The 18797-nt window shown below is 43.0% G+C and overlaps 2 protein-coding genes across 3 annotated transcripts in view; one reads left to right on the forward strand and one right to left on the reverse strand.

The window, feature by feature from the left end:
* Positions 1 to 1250: 1250 nt before the first annotated feature.
* On the reverse strand, positions 1251 to 11425 carry rab22a (RAB22A, member RAS oncogene family). 2 transcript variants are annotated; one of them, XM_076025059.1, is made up of 7 exons: positions 11284 to 11425; positions 10764 to 10843; positions 9950 to 10031; positions 6702 to 6773; positions 5887 to 5993; positions 5148 to 5257; positions 1251 to 4223 (listed from the first exon to the last, which is right to left on the reverse strand). In XM_076025059.1, the coding sequence occupies exons 1-7, from the start codon at positions 11317 to 11319 to the stop codon at positions 4129 to 4131; spliced, it is 582 nt and encodes a 193-aa protein (XP_075881174.1). In that variant the 5' UTR covers positions 11320 to 11425; the 3' UTR covers positions 1251 to 4128. The 2 variants fall into 2 exon arrangements, with proteins under 2 accessions (XP_075881174.1, XP_075881175.1); XM_076025060.1 differs by lacking the exon at positions 6702 to 6773.
* A 295-nt stretch (positions 11426 to 11720) lies between these two features.
* ppp4r1l (protein phosphatase 4, regulatory subunit 1-like) overlaps positions 11721 to 18797 on the forward strand; it is a 15557-nt gene continuing 8480 nt past the window's right edge. The window contains exons 1-10 of the mRNA XM_076025028.1: positions 11721 to 11859; positions 13111 to 13155; positions 13570 to 13699; positions 14800 to 14906; positions 15098 to 15240; positions 15330 to 15476; positions 16602 to 16709; positions 17596 to 17661; positions 17833 to 17991; positions 18596 to 18720. Coding sequence (XP_075881143.1) covers positions 11853 to 11859; positions 13111 to 13155; positions 13570 to 13699; positions 14800 to 14906; positions 15098 to 15240; positions 15330 to 15476; positions 16602 to 16709; positions 17596 to 17661; positions 17833 to 17991; positions 18596 to 18720 — 1037 coding nt within the window. The 5' untranslated portion in view covers positions 11721 to 11852. The remainder of the gene's footprint in view (positions 11860 to 13110; positions 13156 to 13569; positions 13700 to 14799; positions 14907 to 15097; positions 15241 to 15329; positions 15477 to 16601; positions 16710 to 17595; positions 17662 to 17832; positions 17992 to 18595; positions 18721 to 18797) is intronic.

Below are 18797 nucleotides of genomic sequence, written 5' to 3' on the forward strand. Positions count from 1 at the left end.
ATGAGCATTCTGAGATTAAAGGAACCAACTCAAGTAAAGTGCCCCTGAACTGAGCTTTAAGCTCTATTGGAACGAGGAAAAAAAATTGCTATAGTTCATTGCTGGTATTTTATTTCCTTAAGATTCAACTTTATGAGCAGCTGATATTAAGAAATGACTAATAATAATAATAATAATAATAATAATAATAATAATAATAATAATAATAATAATAATAATGTTTTTTTATTTATTTATAAAGCGCTCTTACAGGTGCTCAGAGTCACTTTACAGGTAAAATAACAATAGAAACAATGCGAGAGATTAAAAATTAAAAACGATTAAAATAATAAAATCAGTTAAAAACAGACAGGGTTGAGAGGGCAAATATGGGCTGGGAGGTGTGGTGGGTAGGAGGGTTCAGGTAGGGTAGGCAATTCTGAAGAGGTGGGTTTTGAGGGCAGTCTTGAAGTTGTTGAGCTCCATGCTAACATCTTCTTCTTAGCTGAAATGTGGGAAAACTGATGTCAGTTTGTAAGATTAAGTGTCATGTCATACAAGACTATTAGGCATGAGTGGGAGGAAAACTGCTCGGCACCTTTGCAACCCTCAAAGTTAAATATCTAACCTAATGCCTAACAATAATTAAGGGAAGTTAAAGGGAAGAGATAAGTTTCCTTATTGAAAAATGGGTGAACCAACTACAAAAATTTTTTTACATCCCGGACGACATCTGTTCTTTGTTAGAGAAAGTGAAAAGATTAAAAGCGATGATATGGAACAATATAATGCCTGCCAATCTTATTCAGCTTTAGTTTTCAATTTGGATTCCATTATCATAAGCTTTTTTTATGCAGTAAAACTGATTCAATTCCTCGCCAAAAGAATCACACTCTTCATAATGGTAGTTGGAATAATTTCTAAACATATCTTATCCTGCATTAGAATTATTTGGTTGCAACCATGGTACATAAAAAGTAACACAATGGACATACTGGAATAGATGGAAAATCCAGCAGGCTTTCATACTTACAGGAAGGCTGTCAACCACAAATGTTTTGCTCTTCTCAGCTCTATTCAGAGCGGTGAAAATGCAGTTGGCCAGTTAAACATGCATCTCAAGTGTCATATTTATGCATATATATAGCTAGGCCAGTGGCTGCCAACTGAAGAACACAACCAATCACATCGACTCTTGTCACTGTAGTCCCAAGGAACAAGACGATGCAGTAGAGAGAGGAGCAAACACAAACCACAACACACTCCCAAGGTGAAAGAAAAAAAAAAAAGTCAATCTTTTATTGGTTCAAAATTGACACCTCCCTTTTAAACATACAGGGGGAAAATGCTGCAAACAAACAGGTATTCTGTTGCAATCAATATGAGACAGAGATAAAGCTAAATAAGGCTAACTACCATATGGAAGGAAGTACTGCAAATAATGTGCACATCTATTGTCACACGACAGGCTTACAATAGAATATAGGCATTGATTTGTGTGCAATTTGTTTGCATACATTTACATTGAAAAATATACATGACATAGATTCATCACAAACCCCGGGACCAGCCCAGGACAACTGGTGTTTTTTTTTTGTTTTTTTTGTTTTTTGTTAATGCAAATCTGTTTTGCTTTATTTCATAACACATCGTCAAATAAAGCAAAATTGATTCACTATCAAAATATTTTGTTTAGAATTTATGTGATTTACACTTTTAACTAATATGTTACACTGACAATGAAAATCTTTTAAACAAGTGCATCATAACACTTCTGACAACATTTGGCACTGCTTCCTTGAGCGAACGGATAGTTAACTTTCTTCATAGATGCTAGAACAGCCTTACCACAGGATTTTACAAATTATTGCAAAGATTAAAGTGCAACTTTGGGAACTTCAGCATTCAGGGGTGCCAAAGCCATTATAAGAGCTAATTGAAGCGTTTTATGGTAACTCATTCAGCAGCACTGAAAGCCAAAACCAATTACAAGGTGATGTTCTGACCTCTAATGCCACTTAAGTCTCATAAGGCCGTACGTCTCCCAACTCCCTCAACTTAGATTTAAAAAAATGACTTCAATCACGACAAACAAAGATGCATCTGCTGGAGACTGAGTGGGTCGGGATTGCACATTTGCATGAGAGCGTGTTCTGCCATGTGTACATATCAATCCGTTTCATTGGGCCACATTTTACGTCTGTTATAACTATTGCACTCTGTTGGAAAACCCTGAAAGAAAAGTCTACACAGCTGAGCACACAACTTATCAATAACTAATAGATTTAAGATGCTTCTGAAGCGAGTGAAGTGGCGTGAGCTGACAGAAGAGCCCGCAATCCAAATTTGTCGGAGCAAGTCTGCAACTAATCCCACATCTGTACTTTTTGGCATCGTTTCAAAGAGACTTTGGATTTAAAGAGACACAGGCAGCCTTGAAATTTCACAGAATTAATGTGTGCGGGGAGTCATAATTCAACTGTAGCTGAAGTTCAATCAGTCAGACACAGGAGCCAAAGGAAGGAACGGTAACGCAGCAAAAAAGGATCCGGGAATAGTTGGTATCTCCATAATGTCAGAGGAATAACGAGCGCTGCGCCCGCTGCGGCGCAGGGAGCCGAATTATTAGTTTTAGTTGCCCGAAAGATAGAATGATGCAGAGGCGGCGCGCGTTCAGGCGCGCAGACGTTGGAACAAAGAGTGCGTCGTAATGCAAAGCAGAGCGGTTCATTACGGGGTCAGCATGTCGACACAGTGCCACGTCTGATTCTGCGCCTGCGAACAGTCTGCAGAAGGGGAAATTTAGCCGCGGAAATATTTCCACCGAGTGACGTCTGGTTTTGAGATCTCACCGTTGCATCACTTCGCTCCACATTACATTCGCTGAACTTCCTATTGCTGATTTGGTAGCAAGTGAGTCGTGTGAGTGGTTCTTTTTGTCGTAGGTTTGTATTTTTCAGTTTTCCTTAGTTGATTACAATTTGTTGTAACAGTTGGTATAAATTCTTCTCACAAGCAACTGGTGAGAAAATATCCAAGAAGAGAAGAATCAAATTAGCGGACAAAAGAGGTGAAACGTGCTTAAAAGCTGCGACACCATCCTGGGACCTCTAAATATAAAGTAACAACCTGCATGTGGTCATTTCCTGCAACAATCTATACGAGAGCCTTACCACAGTAGCACCGGGCATGACACTGGTCTATTGTGGCGGCTGCTCGGAGCCAAGAATTAGTCTGGGACGTAGCTGCCTGTTAAATGACAAATGTTTGCACAGATTAAACAAACAAGATAGAACGTATGAAACGGTAAGCTCTCGCGAAAGCCGGTGGTCTGATTTTGTGACCTTTTAATAGTGCCAGCCGAACCCTTCCGCTGTTTTCAGTCCAAACCAAAGATACCAAGCAGCTGCTGGTTCCTGGTACGTGTTTACCAAAAAAAAAAAAAAAAGATTTGAGAATGTGTTTAGTTTTCCAAAATGCTAAAAAAAAAAAAAAAAAAAAAGGGAAGGACTAAAGGCATGCGCGATACAATTTTCTTTTTCCTGCAGTTTTAATGTTTGATCCCAAATGCTGACTGCCTGCTTATATTCTGACGTAGACCAAAGGCCAAGATTGGGGGAATGCTGCCTACTGATGACAGTTTGAGTCATTATTTCACATAGAAAGTAAGTCATGGGCTCCCCAAACCCCAAACAAAAAGCAATAACTTAATGAACCAGATTCAAAATAATTTGCTGAAAATCCTATTTCATGGATTTTTGTTTTTTGGTTAACACACAATAGATTTATACAAATGTACAAGTACAATTTCAGATTTTGTTGACCGTCATTCACAAACGGGCCTGTTAGGCACGAGCCTGTGAAACTATACTTCAAAAATCAATGCACTAGTTTGTCTCCGGCTGGCCTTTATTTGTCACACGGCACACGAAGGACCTTGCTGTTGCTGAGTGCGGGAAAAATGACTTCTTCTAACCGTGGTGAGGTTGGCAAAGCTGCATCTGGTGTCAATGCCCTCGGTGTCACTGACCTCACCGCACACCCTCCGACAGCCTGGTGTCGGTGGCCGTGAGCCGGATACATGGTGGGGGTCGGGAGCAGGGGAGGGGGGGTCGGGGTAAAGGTCGGGTCAGCGGGCCAGAGGCATCATCAGCAGCACGTCCGCTGAGACGATGACGGCGGCTGTAGTTTGAATCCCTTTCCTGCGGCTGCTCCTGAGCCGTCCACGGCAGGGATACGCTTGCCTGTGACGACACACACACACACACAAGATAGGCTTTTTTGCGACGTCCACTATCACATCTCTCTGTGTGTGTTGTGACTTTCTTCTTTCTCAACAGATGTGTATCAAAGGCAATCAAATTGCATGTTTGCTTCATGCAATGGCGGTTTGTATTTTTGCAGTCTGGGCTGGTTTTAAATTGTTAGTGTGTTTTTAACAAAGATTATGCTTTAGTTCAAACCTTTAAGTAAGACAAAGGGCAATAAATAAAATAAAAACCCTAGTCTGGTATAAATTAATATTCTAAATATGAAAGGTGGAAAACAATACACATTAGGGATGTTAACAATCAATTGATTGTCGATTAAGAATTTAATCGATTAAATAAAATTAGTCACAATTAATTGAACATTGTTTACATGGGTAGTTAATGTCATTATAAAAATGTAGTTGTTGGAAAGAGCAATTCACCGGTAGACACTGTGATGGTCATAATATACCTTGAACAAGTTACTTTGAAACAACTTTTTTAAGTTTAATTGTGACCCATTAGACGTCAACTTAAAGTCAAAGGATAAAAGTTTAGGGTGTTTTTACTGTTCTCTAATGTAAAAATGGGTCACATTGGACCCTCAACATTATGTAAGGGTTAAATAATGTGTTCCTTCCACATTTTTCATTGTGAAATTGAGGTTCTCAGGAAAAATTACAGCTTATCAATTAATCGTTAATCAATCGATAAGGTCAATCAACTAACCATTAATACAAATACAAAACACACCAAAAACACAAAGAACAATAGAGGAGAAAACAGAAACTATGCACAGACCTGGTGACGACACAAAGGGAGACAACATAGCTTTATGAATGAAGTAAAATACCTCATGTGTACCAACTAAGAGGAGACAGATGTCCGGGGCATCAAATACACGAGAAATGCACTCACTTATCTCTATAAACACCTCGTTGATGTTGATGGCATTCTTGGCACTGGTTTCTACGAAGATGGCATGGATGGAGTCGGCGTAGTCCTTGGCATCCTTCTCTGGCACCTCCCTGTAAACACCAGCGGTACATTCAGTTCATCACGCTGCAACATGCAAGCATGGCATGCCCATCACCACGCTGCTTTAACTGATGAAGTTCAGATGTTCTTTCATAGCCGTTACACAGCAAATGGTCTATGTAGTTAAAATTATAGCGTGGCCGGGGTGGGAATAATTGCCGAATGAGGATGAGGGGACGTGGTGGGGGAAGCAGGAGTGCTCAAAACACCGCTAATGGTGACGGAGGGCACAGTGAGTTAGTGATCAACGTGGTAGAAGCTGTGGGAGGAAACGCCCAGCCAGTGCCGGTGGAGGCAGCAGGGATGTTCGTGGTCACCCTGTAAATTACAGTGATGATGGCTGGGTCTGTTTGAGATATGTGGAAAATTATCAAAAGTGGATAAAACATTTTGATGAGCCTGTGGGGTATTGTGGAGACAGGGATCTGACACACAGATCCCTGACATCTGACATAATACAAAGACAAACAAACAAGAAGTTTGGGTTTACTGAAGATTTTTCTCAATTACAGTATGGCTTCATCTCTAACCAATTTCAAGTCACAGCCATTTGAAATCTTGATATCAAAATTTTTATATTTTCTTGAAAGAATTATGGCACTTAAAGGGTTCAGTTCACCTGGCGTCTGAGAGGTCACACTTGTTGCCCGCGATGGCGACCACTATGTTGGGAGGACCGTGCTGCCGGAGCTCCCTCACCCAGTTCTTCAGTGTTTGGAAAGACTCCTGATGATACAGGTGGAAAAACATTTGACCCAAAGTGAACCAATGAGGAGGCAGCCACGGAGAATCAACAATCGCCGGCTTGTTATTTTCTGCAGTATCTTCATATTCGACTCGGCCAGGAGTTGAGATGATAAGGTGTCAGAGGAGTGTACACAAATTGAGAGCGAGCGTCCAGTTAGCTTAGTCTGTAAATAAGAGCCAGTGAAAACAGCCTTGCTTTGGCAAACATTGGCGCGCGCCAAGATTTCTAGATGGTTCTAATGCACATCTATCATGTCTAATTTGTTTAATCTGGTGGTGAGGGGGTGACAGAAATGTCAAAATTTGACTTTTTAAAACTCAGCTCGACTGCCCGGCGCTGATTTTCCACCAAGCGCTTATGTCCAAGAAATGTCTCAGGACGTGGTCCTTATTAATGGGCAAATTGACGTAGTCACTTTTTTAGTAAGGAACAGGGTGACTAGTTTGTGGGCTTCAGAGGAGCAGACGTCTCCTCAGACGGAGAGGATGACTCGACATTTCACCTTGGCAACGGCCAGCTGGAGCTTTGAATCTGTCCATTTATTGATCTAATCCCTCAACTCTGGATGAGAACAGGCTTGAATTATTAGCCAAAATAACAAAACATTTCATCCATTCAAAAGAAAGGTCAGTTATTAAACCAGTATAATAATTGGCATGCCTCTAAAAAAAAAAAAAAAAAAATACCTCTTTCGTGATGTCATAAACAATAATGGCTGCAGCTGAACCTCTGTAGTACATTGGTGCCAAAGCGCGGAACTGTGGGACAGAGAGAATAATAGTGAGTAAAAGAACATCAATGTGCTTACTTAGTTGGAATGAGATTATATAATTTCATTTATTGTTCTGTGATACTTGGGAATAAAAAGGATCTTATTTATTAAACCCAGACTTGCCGTGAATCAGACAATGGAGGTCTGTCCAAACGCAAACCCTGATCATGACCCTCCATCAGCTGAGCAGCAGAAGTTTCTTTGGCTGCTGACTTTACCAACCTCGACGGAGTGCACGCCGAAGGAAAATAGACACTTCATCCCGTTTCACCAAACCAAAAGCCAGAGATGAGAGCTTATAAACCACTGGGCTCCGTGCTGAATGGGAGTGTGGTGAGAGACTCTTTCCACCGAGGCCTCACACATGTGGAAGCCATCACCGGCGAGATGAGCAGAATGTGTCAGGAGCTGTTAGCGTTGCGATGTTTAGGGACGACTTACACTTCTGACCTGGAGCTGAGAGACTGCAAAGCTTCACAACAATCCAGTTGTCAAACCACACCTGCCGCCCTGGTTTTATTCTGTCTATAAGACACTCTCGCATGCTTATTTCAATTTTGAACAAATTAACCAGTAGTTGGAATAGTCAAAATATTTCAAGCAACGGTAAAATCTCACCTTCTGCATAAAAGGACTCTCAGGAAATCTGGTATCCATTGTGCATTTTTCAACCCCCAAGCTTCTCCTGCAGCGCCACTGTGAGGCTCATATTTTCTTAACAACTACTGGATGGAGCTCCACGGGTGTGCGGTCCAACATATGAAGTTTCCGCATTGCTTGTGCTGTTTTTGCCACTTTTCCAGTCCGCAAATAAAGGCGAAACATGAAAAAATCAGCCCGAGACGCCAGGGCTGTCAGATGAAAACTGACAAAATAAAACTGCTGAGAAGAAAAACAGCTTTGGAATGCTGACACCAAACTGTAGCATCCTGCCTGTCGGGAAGGAACGTGAACATGAAATGTAAGTGTAACCCAACGTTCTCGCTACTTAAAAAGATTAACTGTGCTGAGGTCAAGCTGGGAAACAGTCTCCTATTGCAAAAAAACAAAAACGCCACTGCTGCTACTCATAGCCTGTCTAGGTTGCTGTCTTACATATATGTGTGTGATAAATAAAAGGCTGTGAAATTTGTATTGGAATAAACAACCAGTGTTTGGAAAAATCCATTCACTTGATGATTTGGGTCTTCCCACATATTTCTGTTCCTCCCCACTACAGCGGAATCAGACGATGTGCCTCAGGGTGACACCGTTACCTATGGAAAGACACACATTCCACATAATTATAGTTGTTACTGGCCTCGGCGGGAATCTAGCGCAGAATTTCTGGCAGCCGCCGAAGAGAGAGCCGACTGTTTCATTGGCCGGTGCCGAGCTGCGCCGCCGTCGGTCCTGTGTGGTCCTTTTACCCAAAGGGTAATCACAGCGAGGCCAAACACGTGGCCGCAAAACGAGGCCGGACAACAACCCCAGTGATGCCAGGCCATTGCTGATTAATTGCTGAGACCACAAGCTGGGTGCATGATGAAAGGACACCTCACCCCCGCGCCACCTCGTCTCACCTCCCCTCTGCTACCCGTCTGCTGCACTGGGACACACAGATCCCCTGGCTTGGTTTAAGAGGGGACGGTCAGAACGGGAAAGGCCTCTATGGGCTGTTGACAGCTGGGCTCAGATGTTCATGCTTTTCGGCCTCATCTGGTCCAGAGATATGAACTGCGGAACATGGTAATCATGGAACTCTCCTTTTCTCCAAAGAATTCCTTGGCTTTGTGGTTCCCTTTCTCAGCACACACACACACAAAAAAAAATGATGAGCCAAAGTTCTGCAGAGGTTGGAATGCGAGCAATTAAAGGGCTGAAAAATAACCAAAGACGCTCAGTGTCAAAACATAGGCGCATTAAAAAAGCTACCAAAGGAACGCTGCTGCTGCTGCCATTGCTTTTTTCCCCTGTGTGGATCTGAAACCTCTTGAGAGGCTGAGGGGGCCATATGGGAAATAAAATAAAGATCAGTGGGACATTAAAAGGTGGAAAGTAGCGCAGGGGTAAGTGGAGAATTATTGAAAAAGATTGTCGCCATGAAAGAAAGATGCGGGGAAAATATCAAAGGGGAGCCGGGGAAGCACTCACACATGCAGAGCTGCAGTATTTCCTAGATAAGACGCAGCAGCAGCAGCAGCACATGCTAATGATCTGAAACTGCTTGGCTTTCATTCCCTCATCTTATCTTCTGCACAGCCTGCACTGACCCCCTCGAGGCAGCGCAGAAGCAGAGGACCCTGGGGGAAAAGAGGATAAAAGACAAAGAGCATCTCATCTCACCTATCAGAAGAGGACTGCAAAGGCAGCGCTAAGGGATTGAGGATGGGGGTGGGAAAGAGGGAGAGAGATAGAGAGAGAGAGAAAGAGAGAAGGGCATGCGCGCTGAAAGGGAAGTGGTGCGGAAAGCTAATGCAGGGCAACGCGGGATGCAGGATGTGAGTCAAGGGGGAAAGCCATTCCTGAACTCTCGGCTAGTTCGTCAAACTCGGACAGACTGCTAAGCCACCGCTCGCACTTCCAGCTCGGAAGTGAAACCTGGACATTTAAGTCGTGGCGACGCATTCATGGGCATGCGCAGATCACACACACACACACAACAGTACAAAACAAACGCAGCCTGTGCTACATGTCACAGGAATGTAATCAGGAAGGAGCGGTGACAAGAAAGTCCGAGGCATGACAATCGTGACGCAGTCAAACGGAAGGATGTTGACCTCTAGTCTTATAAACTGAACCAAAGAGTCGTTGTCACCTTAACTGTACGAACCGGCAGTGGCGTGAAATAGGAGAACTGAAAGATGTGGGACGAGTTTATCAGCCAGACGTTTGAAAGGTGAATATTGCCCCCTATCAGAGGTATTGCAACACTGCGCTTTCACCGTCCCGAGGGCTGCCTCTGGGAGTGGTGCATTCAGCTCCGTCGCACTTCCTCTACAACCCTGCATGTCAGTTGATATGTGGTAAGAGCTGCGTCATAATAGTTTATGACAGTATTAAGTTGGTCTATTAGCGTGGTTTGGTTATATATAGTAGTATAAATAAAATACATTCCATTCTAATCTCGCCACCTTCCAAGTTAATTAAAAAAAAAAAAGATAAGAAGCACACGTCGCTTACCCTTTCCTGGCCTGCCGTGTCCCAGATCAGGAACTTGTGCAGTTCGTTCTGGTATTGCACAGTCTTAGTCATGAATGATGCCCTGGCAAGGAAGAAACAGGTATCATTGAGTTCTTTAAGACAAAAATACAGAGTAACACAAACGAGCCTTATAGGGAGAGCGTTTCACGTACTTCAGGATTGAAGTACGGACTGCTGGGGTAACAGCGCACGGTCAAATATCCAACAAATGTGACAGACTTAAAGAAAATGGCGCGTCAGGCCCTCTGTCCGCAGCCTTCTACTCAAACTGGTTTTGCTTGAACCTCCACTTGTGTGGAGGTGACAGAAACGAGGCAGTCATGTGGTGGTCCCCTTGGGTGGTTGCAACACCTGGTGTTGTCGCTAACCTCAGAGTGAGGTATCCGTGCCCTTTGTAACGGTACATAACGATAATTAACAGAAATGCATGCTTCTGCACACACCTACTAGAAAGTGAAGTCGGCAAAAAAAAAAAGGAAAAAAAAGAAAAACTCTCTTCACCAACAGGCTGGAGACAGAAATTATTGCTTTACATGTTTGAAAACAGTTTTTGTTTTCTTACTGTGAGCAACCAAATCTAAAGTTTAGTAGAGTAATAGATTTATCACTGAATAGACAAAATCTATTAGCATTTACCTTCAAAATGATTGTTCCTAAACTTATTTTTCCCAAGTTGACTCACCGATTGACATATGTTTACATCATCTTGTCTTTTTTTTTAGAGAAAAAAAAAACGGAATTGCAGTGTAATGGGTACATATTTAATCGGACAGGGATAACAGCAGCAGCTCACCCAATTGTTGGGTTGATGTTTGGGTCAAAGCTGTCCTCCACAAATCTCCAGACTATACTCGACTTCCCAACACCCGTTTCCTGCATAAACACAAACAATGTTAAGCATCACAAAACAACACGTCAACAAAAACTATTACAACACATCAACGTGTAATGAATTGTAATACTTGTCGTGATGCAAGTACATTGGATTGGAACTGAAAAACAACAACAACAACTTTTTCAACATTTCAAATGACATCATGAACAGGAACTCTTGCCAAACCTATTTTTAGGGACAAGTACACGCATGTATGACTAGCATAACTAAGTGCACTTGTTGCAGAACTTCCGAGAACGCAAACAGCAGCGTTATTACGCAGTAAAAAAGAATGTTTATGCAGCAGGTTGTTCCACATTAGGTGATGTAAACAGACATTTTACCGGCCGGACTGGGGAGCTACATGGCGTTTGATGCCACCAACACTATTTAATGCACAGTTAACGCGGCAGAAATTCGTGTCAAGACAGTCACTTACCCCGAGGAGACAAACTTTTAATTCTCGCAGCGCCATATCGATCACCTCAGCATCAAAATTGAGTTTGTGCTGATGACCATTTAGCTACTTGTTTTCTCCTCCGGCTCCCTCCTTTCTCGGTTTACTCAGCAGGCGGTCGGCGTTTTCCTTTGAACCTCACTTCGCCGCGGTCAACAGCTGCCACACGCACCTCGCAGGTTAGGGTTTACAACTTGAGGTATTTGCCATATTGTGGTTGTTGTCAGCAGCCAGCTAGGCTAACCGTAGAGCCAGCGCATCGCACGGTCTCCATCTTGAACTACGGTATGCGGTCACGTGACAATCTCCGTTCTTTCTTGTCGGGGAGATACACAAAGCCCACAGGCTCAGTCTGTGCCCAGTTATGTCAAGTTTGCGCCCAAGATGAGTCGCGCTTGTCGTTCGGTCGTGTAGAACGCCACAAAGCCAGGAATACTCGCATCAGGAAGTACTTTCAGGAAGTAGTTTGTAGCTACGCTTGAGTGACAGCTGTGCGGTGGTGACAGCCCACACGGGACGACGGCAGCCCCGCAGAGCCGAGCCGATACAAGATGGCAGGTAATGGCACTTTTTAAACAATGTTTTCTTCAAGACTTTGGTATTGCCGCGATATTCGTGAAGCGACGTGGTGGTTCTCTATATCTATGGAACAATGGACCGGCTACCATTAAACTATCTGCGGCGATTGTTTAGCGAAGTCGGGGCTAAGGCTGGGCGAGAGAAGTCAAGTGAAGCGAAAGGGCTGGACGAGCTGTGTTAGCCAACTTAGCGCTGCTAGCCGCCTAGCCCACGAAAGCTACTCAAGGGGTTTGAAATATGTGGCACTGAATCAGCATCCACGAGTTTTTCATTCATTAGCATGTGGTTATAGAAATTAAAGGGACACTTTATAGTCAGGGTTGGATGCTCTCACTCGGCTACGGGCGTGTTTATCGTCCAAGTGTTGTCATAGCCGTAGCTAGCGAGTTGCCTTGGCTAGCGTTAGCTTGCATGCTAAAGTCATTTTCAGCCTTAAGCTGACCAAATCCTCTTTTATACCACAACAAAGGGAATGCGTTGTTCTTTGAGAATATGCTTTAATGTTGTCCGTAAATTGCTCGCCCTGTTGTTTAACGTCGCTCACCACGCTCGGCACCCCATTTATTGTATGTTTCGGACAGTAAGTTTAATATTTGTCGCACATTCCCGTGCTTGGCCAGCTGTAAACAGTGGCTTTAGCCGTCCAGCCACATGCTCCTCTCTGTAAGAAAGACCTCTTTCCGGACCCTTCTGACGAGTGCACCTCTTTTTTAAACATTTGTGCATTATCACGTTCGGCGAGTAATACATTCGGGCATGGACAACGTTCTCGCAATGTCGCTTTCATTATTATTATGACTCGTTGCTACTCGAGCACGAGTCTGCACTGACGCTGCTAATCGATCGTCATTTTAGGTGTAGGTTGTTTTTTTTGTTTGTTTTTTTTAATGATCTTACGTATGGAAGATAACGTGCTATATAATGTCTGCCTCAATATTACCAAACCTAATTAAAACCACAAGTTATGCAATATTTCACCGTCATGAAATACTATTTTGCAATGACATGATCATGTGCTATTTACACGGCACATATAATTACGCTCTCATTTTGCTGTTGCGTTAAGAAGCGGCGGTTGATCAGTGAGGTCATTGTCATTTATGATCAGTCTCCATTTAATAAGAGTGTCTATCTTTCATCGTCGTCAGCCTTTGCCCTCAAGCTGAAAACCCCTGATGGCGTGAAGCAGCAGTTGTTGACATGACAATTGGTTTGTTGTCTCCCCTGCAGGTCTGTCTTTATACTTTGAAGATGGCCATGATGATTTGGATGACTGTGAGTGCCATCATCATTTTATATTTAACTCCTCATTCTGCAATACTTGAATTGTTTTCTAGCTTTGTATTTTTTTTCCAGTCTTTGCTGCTGCAAAGTTAGATGACATTGTCATCTTCACCCGACTCGTTTATTTGAAATTGTAAACCTTTAAAACGACTGCATGTTGTTATGCCAGGATAGTTCATAAAGCACTCCTCTGATCCAGCTGCAAACTAAACATGTCATTTTTTTTGATCACTAAAAGTGCTTAAATCCTGACGTTTGCTCTCACTCAGGATTACTGTGGCCTTGTGTAATGTGGCGTATCTTTGAGTCCTCGTTTAAATGTTTAGTTTTTGTGGGCATCAGCTGTGTTTCTTGAAGGGATCCGGCAGTTGAAACTCTGTAAAATGATATTTTTCCATCCCGCAGTTGGCTTTGATGATTATGGATCAGAGTGTGATGGAATTCGCATCACGGCTTTCCTTGATGCCGGACAAGACAACTTGACTCCTCTTGGGAGGCTAGAAAAATATGCCTTCAGTGAGAATGTTTTCAACAGGTAAGAAGAAGAACCCCTTGTTGCAGACGGGTGATAAAAATGCTAAACATCTGACAAAGTCTTAAACGTTTGGGCGACGCTCGATAGCATATCCTTGTTTGTGCCTTCAAGCTCAAGATGCTTAACTTTAAACGAGAAGTCTTATTATTTATAGGCTCTCTGTCTACTGTCATTTATGCTGTTGCTGGCTGGTTTTTAGAGGCACATTTACGAACTAGTTACACTCTGTTCTCTGAGCAGTATTCAGAAAGATGCTGCTGTTCAGTGTGAAAAACACAACGTCCAGTTGACCTACAGCTGCACATATTTATGTATCGTTCAAATGTCATAACGGTGTAATTTGTTTTGTTGATGATCTCAATGATGGGTGATCAGATATGAAAATGATGAACGTATTAAATTACATTATGAGAAATGTACTTGTTTTTATGTTTACGTTCACCGGTGCCCTCATTTTCCCTCTCATTTTCTGCATCTGTTGCACGTCGATGGCTAAATTGTATTCTAAATCCCGCAGTGGAAAAGTCTAATGTCACGTGAAGAAAGACTGCGCCATCAAGTTGTGCTTACCCGTAGATTGTTTTTTTTTATCGCCACTCGGATAACTATCCGCATTCCTGTTTATGTGCTAATCATACCTGTTCAAACCTTACTCCAGTGGTTCCAAAGGACTCAATTTGAGCCGTGGCTGGATGATATCTGGACAGATAGAAAGACATGACTTTTTTTTCCTTCTTCACAAGGAGCAATATTTTTTCTTGTCTTGTTTTAAAAGTTCTGTCTCTTTATGCAGCCCTTGTCTTTGGAATTGGGAATTGAACCAATGCAAAGCGGTTGTTGCAGTATGAAGCCCTTTAGAAGTGCTTTTAAAATGTTCAGACGTCGCGTCTTTGCATAAATCCAGCGCTGCCCAGTTGTCCGGGTTTATTTTCTGCCTCCGTGCTTCCCCGACGGAGCTTTGTGACGCTCAAGCACCTCTGTCGTTTCCACGCACACATGTGTAATGCACTTGACAGCTCTGCCGGTGCTGTGTGTCACGCCGTGTGCCTTTCAGCACGTGTAGGTATTGGCTACTAACTTCATGCTCTGTTGCTTTTTAGGCAGATCGTGGCTCGCGGCCTGCTTGACGTGCTTCGAGAATTCAGTGACAATGAAAATGACTTTATCAGTGTCATGGAAACAGTGGCCAGAATGTCTGAAGATGGAGGTAGATTCATTTTTCTTTATTTGACTAATGTGATTTGTTTCAAGGTAATTCTGCAGTAGTTTTAATCTCTTCCGCCTTTACTTTGCTTTTTTGTTTCTCTTTTCGCTGTCGTTTGGGCCGCAGTCAAATTATTGTCCCAGGTTGCCTGAGATTTTCAGACAGTTTGACAGTATTTCAATGTGTTTGTTCAGAGCCCACAGTGCGAGCTGAACTCATGGAGCAGGTCCCAAACATTGCTATGTTTTTACACGAAAGCCGGCCCAACTTTCCAGCAGCTTTCTCCAGATACTTGGTACCCATCGTGGTCCGATATCTAACTGATCCAAACAACCAGGTGGGTCTCAAATACAACTTGTGCCTTCACTATTGTACAAAAAAAGAGATTTTAAAAAAGCCCGTTTTCTAACTTTTTTTTTGTCTTAGGTGCGGAAGACCAGCCAGGCAGCGTTGCTTGTCTTATTGGAGCAGGGTCTCCTCTCTAAAGCTGACATGGAGACCAAAGTTTGTCCAGTTCTGCTGGACCTAACAGAACCCAACTGCGACGACGACTACAAAATCGAAGCAGTCGCTGTAAGAAATCTGTCCCTTATCTTTTTTTCTTTTTTTTTTTAATGCCCATGGCTTTTAAGTTTCATTGACATCGAAGTTCAGTGTTGCCAGAGGTCTTGTAGAACCAAATCTGATGCTGGCTCATCTGTTTTTTGTTTGTTTTGCCGACATATTGAGCATCTAACGCAGGCATGGCCAAACTACGGCCCGCGGGCCACATCCGGCCCGCGTCGTCTCTCTGTCCGGCCTGCATGAAGGCAGTCATATATCAGGACAGGATATATAGGACGTTAGCGCTATTTCCAACCAGTCGTGGCCCACCGACACAATGCAGTTCTGTCATGTGGCCCATTGCAAATAAAGTTTGGCCACCCCTGATCTAACGCTCGTTGCGCCGTGTGACAAAACACTAACAGTCGCAAAATGTCTCTCGATACGGCATCAGAACATTCATGAACATGTGTTGTAATGTGATTGTCACACAAGTGTGTTCAGCTGTGAGAGAGTCCTAGTTGTTCCCCAAAGCTGAATGTATTTGTGGTGGCCACCCAGCAGTTTGCGCTGCAACGCACTAGAAGGCGTTTTGTCAGTGTAACATTTACCAGGGTTGCAAAAAAACCCAGCTGTCTTGCAGCACATTGCATTGTAAAATCCTGCCTGTTGCACGTGGACAAGCTCATTATGCAAGACTTTTAGCTTGAAGGGCTGGATTTGGTGTTTGTAAAGAACACAAAGTGTCACTGCAAGGCAAACAGCGCAAGTTGCTTTAACAACGACTACAAAAACGAAGTTCCATCTGCTTGTTTATGAATAAATCCTTTCTTACTTTGTATTATTCATTGCATCAGCTGCTCATCAGTTCATATGTATTGCAGCCCTATGGGTTCCTTTTTTTTTTGTCACCCGTTCATAATATTTCAAATGATTTGTCAAATCATGCGCACCGAGCAAAAAGTTTGCAATTTGTTCGAATAACAATACGATGACCTTTTGCTATTTAAAGAGTTTGATTCATGGAAACTTGGAAGTCATAAAGCGTCCGCATTGTATTTAGGTGATGGCTCAAAGACATATCCTGCGGTCGAGCTCCTGAAAGCCATGTGATGTTTTTCCCTCATGCTGGTGTCCATGTGTTTTCCTCGACAGATCATGTGTAAAGTTGTCACAATGTTGGGCAAGGACACAGTGGAGCATCTGCTGCTGCCGCGCTTCTGCAACCTGTGCAGTGACGCCCGACTCTTCCAAGTGCGAAAGGTACCGACACCACCACCACCACCACCAGTCACAGGCTCGTTGGCCTTTTCTTTTTTTTCTTTTTAATGCTCCATGTGCAGGCAGGGTGTTTGTGCTTCTCCCAGCAGCCACCAGGCCCACTGTCTATTAGTAACGGGAGCCTGCATTTGTTTTCCCTGAGGGTGAATTCATTAAGACAGCACGTCAGCCTTAATTCTGTTATGCACATCTCATTAGCCCACAGTGCGCTGTTGTCTTCCCGAGGAATTTTAATTCCCTGTAACTAATGCTACTGGGGGAAGTTTAGCAGCTCCAAGGTGGGCAAACATTGTACACAAATGAAGTATTTTAGCCTTTTTTTTTTTTGTAAAACATTTTCCTGAATAGTAGGATTATTATTTGTATTCTTTCTTGTCCTCTTTTTGAGAAAACATAATAATGCTCAATGCTGTGAGTGCAAAAGCCTAAATTCCTGAAAGTTGTTGAAAACCTTTTTTTTTACATACACACACACTGTCAGTCAAAAGATTGGACACACCCTATTAATTTAATGTCTTTTCTTTCATTCTCGTGCCTATTGACATTGCAGTTTCTCACTGTCGGCATCAAAACTACGTATGAACACACGTGGAATTATGTAGGAAACAATAAAAGTGTTAGATTAGACGTTTTAGATTTAAATTCTTCAAAATAGCCACCTTTCATAAAAAGCACGTGTTTTTCTTTGCTGTATAATTACATATATCTTGCTCAAATATATGATGTCTTCAGTATCTATCTACAATGTACAAAGTTGTAAAGATAAAAAAAAAAAAGAATTACACCAGAAGGTGTGTCCAGACTGTTGACTGGTCGTGCATATAATACGATCTCATGTGTATTTCATAATTGTTTTTGCACTTTTCAGGTCTGTGCTGCTAATTTTGGAGAGTTTTGTTCCATTGTGGGTCAGGACGCCACAGAAAAACTACTGGTGAGCGTCTTGAGTACTGGAAGTGAAATCTCGCCTACACTGCCATAGTTTCGAGCACGTTGTCGAGTGTCCACGCTCTTGAAAAGTGCCTCGTGTGGAGGCAGAGAGCAGCGCGTGGAGTTCGCTGTGCGGTTAAAAGCGCGTCGTTAACGTCGCGGTGTCTTGTTCCAGATGCCCAAGTTCTTCGACCTGTGCTCGGACAGCCTGTGGGGCATCAGGAAAGCCTGCGCCGAGTGCTTCATGATGGTCTCCAATTCCACCTCCCCGGAGGTGCGACGCGCAAAACTTTCCCCCCTTTTCATCAGCCTCATCAGTGACCAGTCACGCTGGGTAAGAAAAGAAAAGGTCTTCCCCCTCAAGAGTTTCACATCCTGAACGATTCATGTTTCACTTGCAGTTCATACTGTTGAAGCGTCTCACTTTTAGATTTTTAGGGAAGCTGTTTGGTGGTTGAATGAACTGACTCATCGTTAGAAAAGTAGTTCATGTGATTTTACTTTTTATTTTTTATGATTGTTGCCACCGCTAGCTGCATTTCAATTACACTTAGAGTTGCACAAAACGTAAATCTCACAGGACAAGATTTTACGAGAATTACGAGAATTCTCGCAGGAGAATTTTAAAAAATATCGCTTTTATTTTGCGGAAAACCTGTAACGCAGCTGTTATTTGTCATCAACACAATGAGCTGTCATTTATCGAGCGTCCCCCCTCGTCTGTGCTCTTGTTACTGGTTTGACTGAGGGCATGTTTTTTAGATACTGCAAAGATAGTGAAGAGGCGAAGGCTTCGATATTTCTCAGGTGACCACAGGAGCTCATAGAAATTAGTCGCAGAAATGCGTATGGCTTGTAGAACTGCAAGTGTCTCGTTGCATCGTCTGTTGGCTCCCACTTCAAAGTGTCTGCAAGCTGAAAGTGTTTTGTCATTTCAGGTGCGACAAGCTGCCTTTCAGTCTCTGGGCCGGTTCATCTCCACCTTTGCCAACCCCTCCAGCACAGGCCTTCACTTCCGAGAGGACGGTGCCCTCCTAGAGGTGCCCAGGTGTATGTTGGACAGGTGAGAGCGCGCACGCAGGAGCAACGTTGCAACCCGACGACGTAAAGAATCGTCCTTCATTTGTTTTGTTTTTTTAT

This window comes from Nelusetta ayraudi, unplaced genomic scaffold (genome assembly GCF_046127955.1).
Source record: "Nelusetta ayraudi isolate G7.1 ecotype Tasmania unplaced genomic scaffold, CSIRO-AGI_Nayr_v1 ptg000017l, whole genome shotgun sequence".
Classification (NCBI taxonomy): Eukaryota; Metazoa; Chordata; class Actinopteri; order Tetraodontiformes; family Monacanthidae; genus Nelusetta; species Nelusetta ayraudi.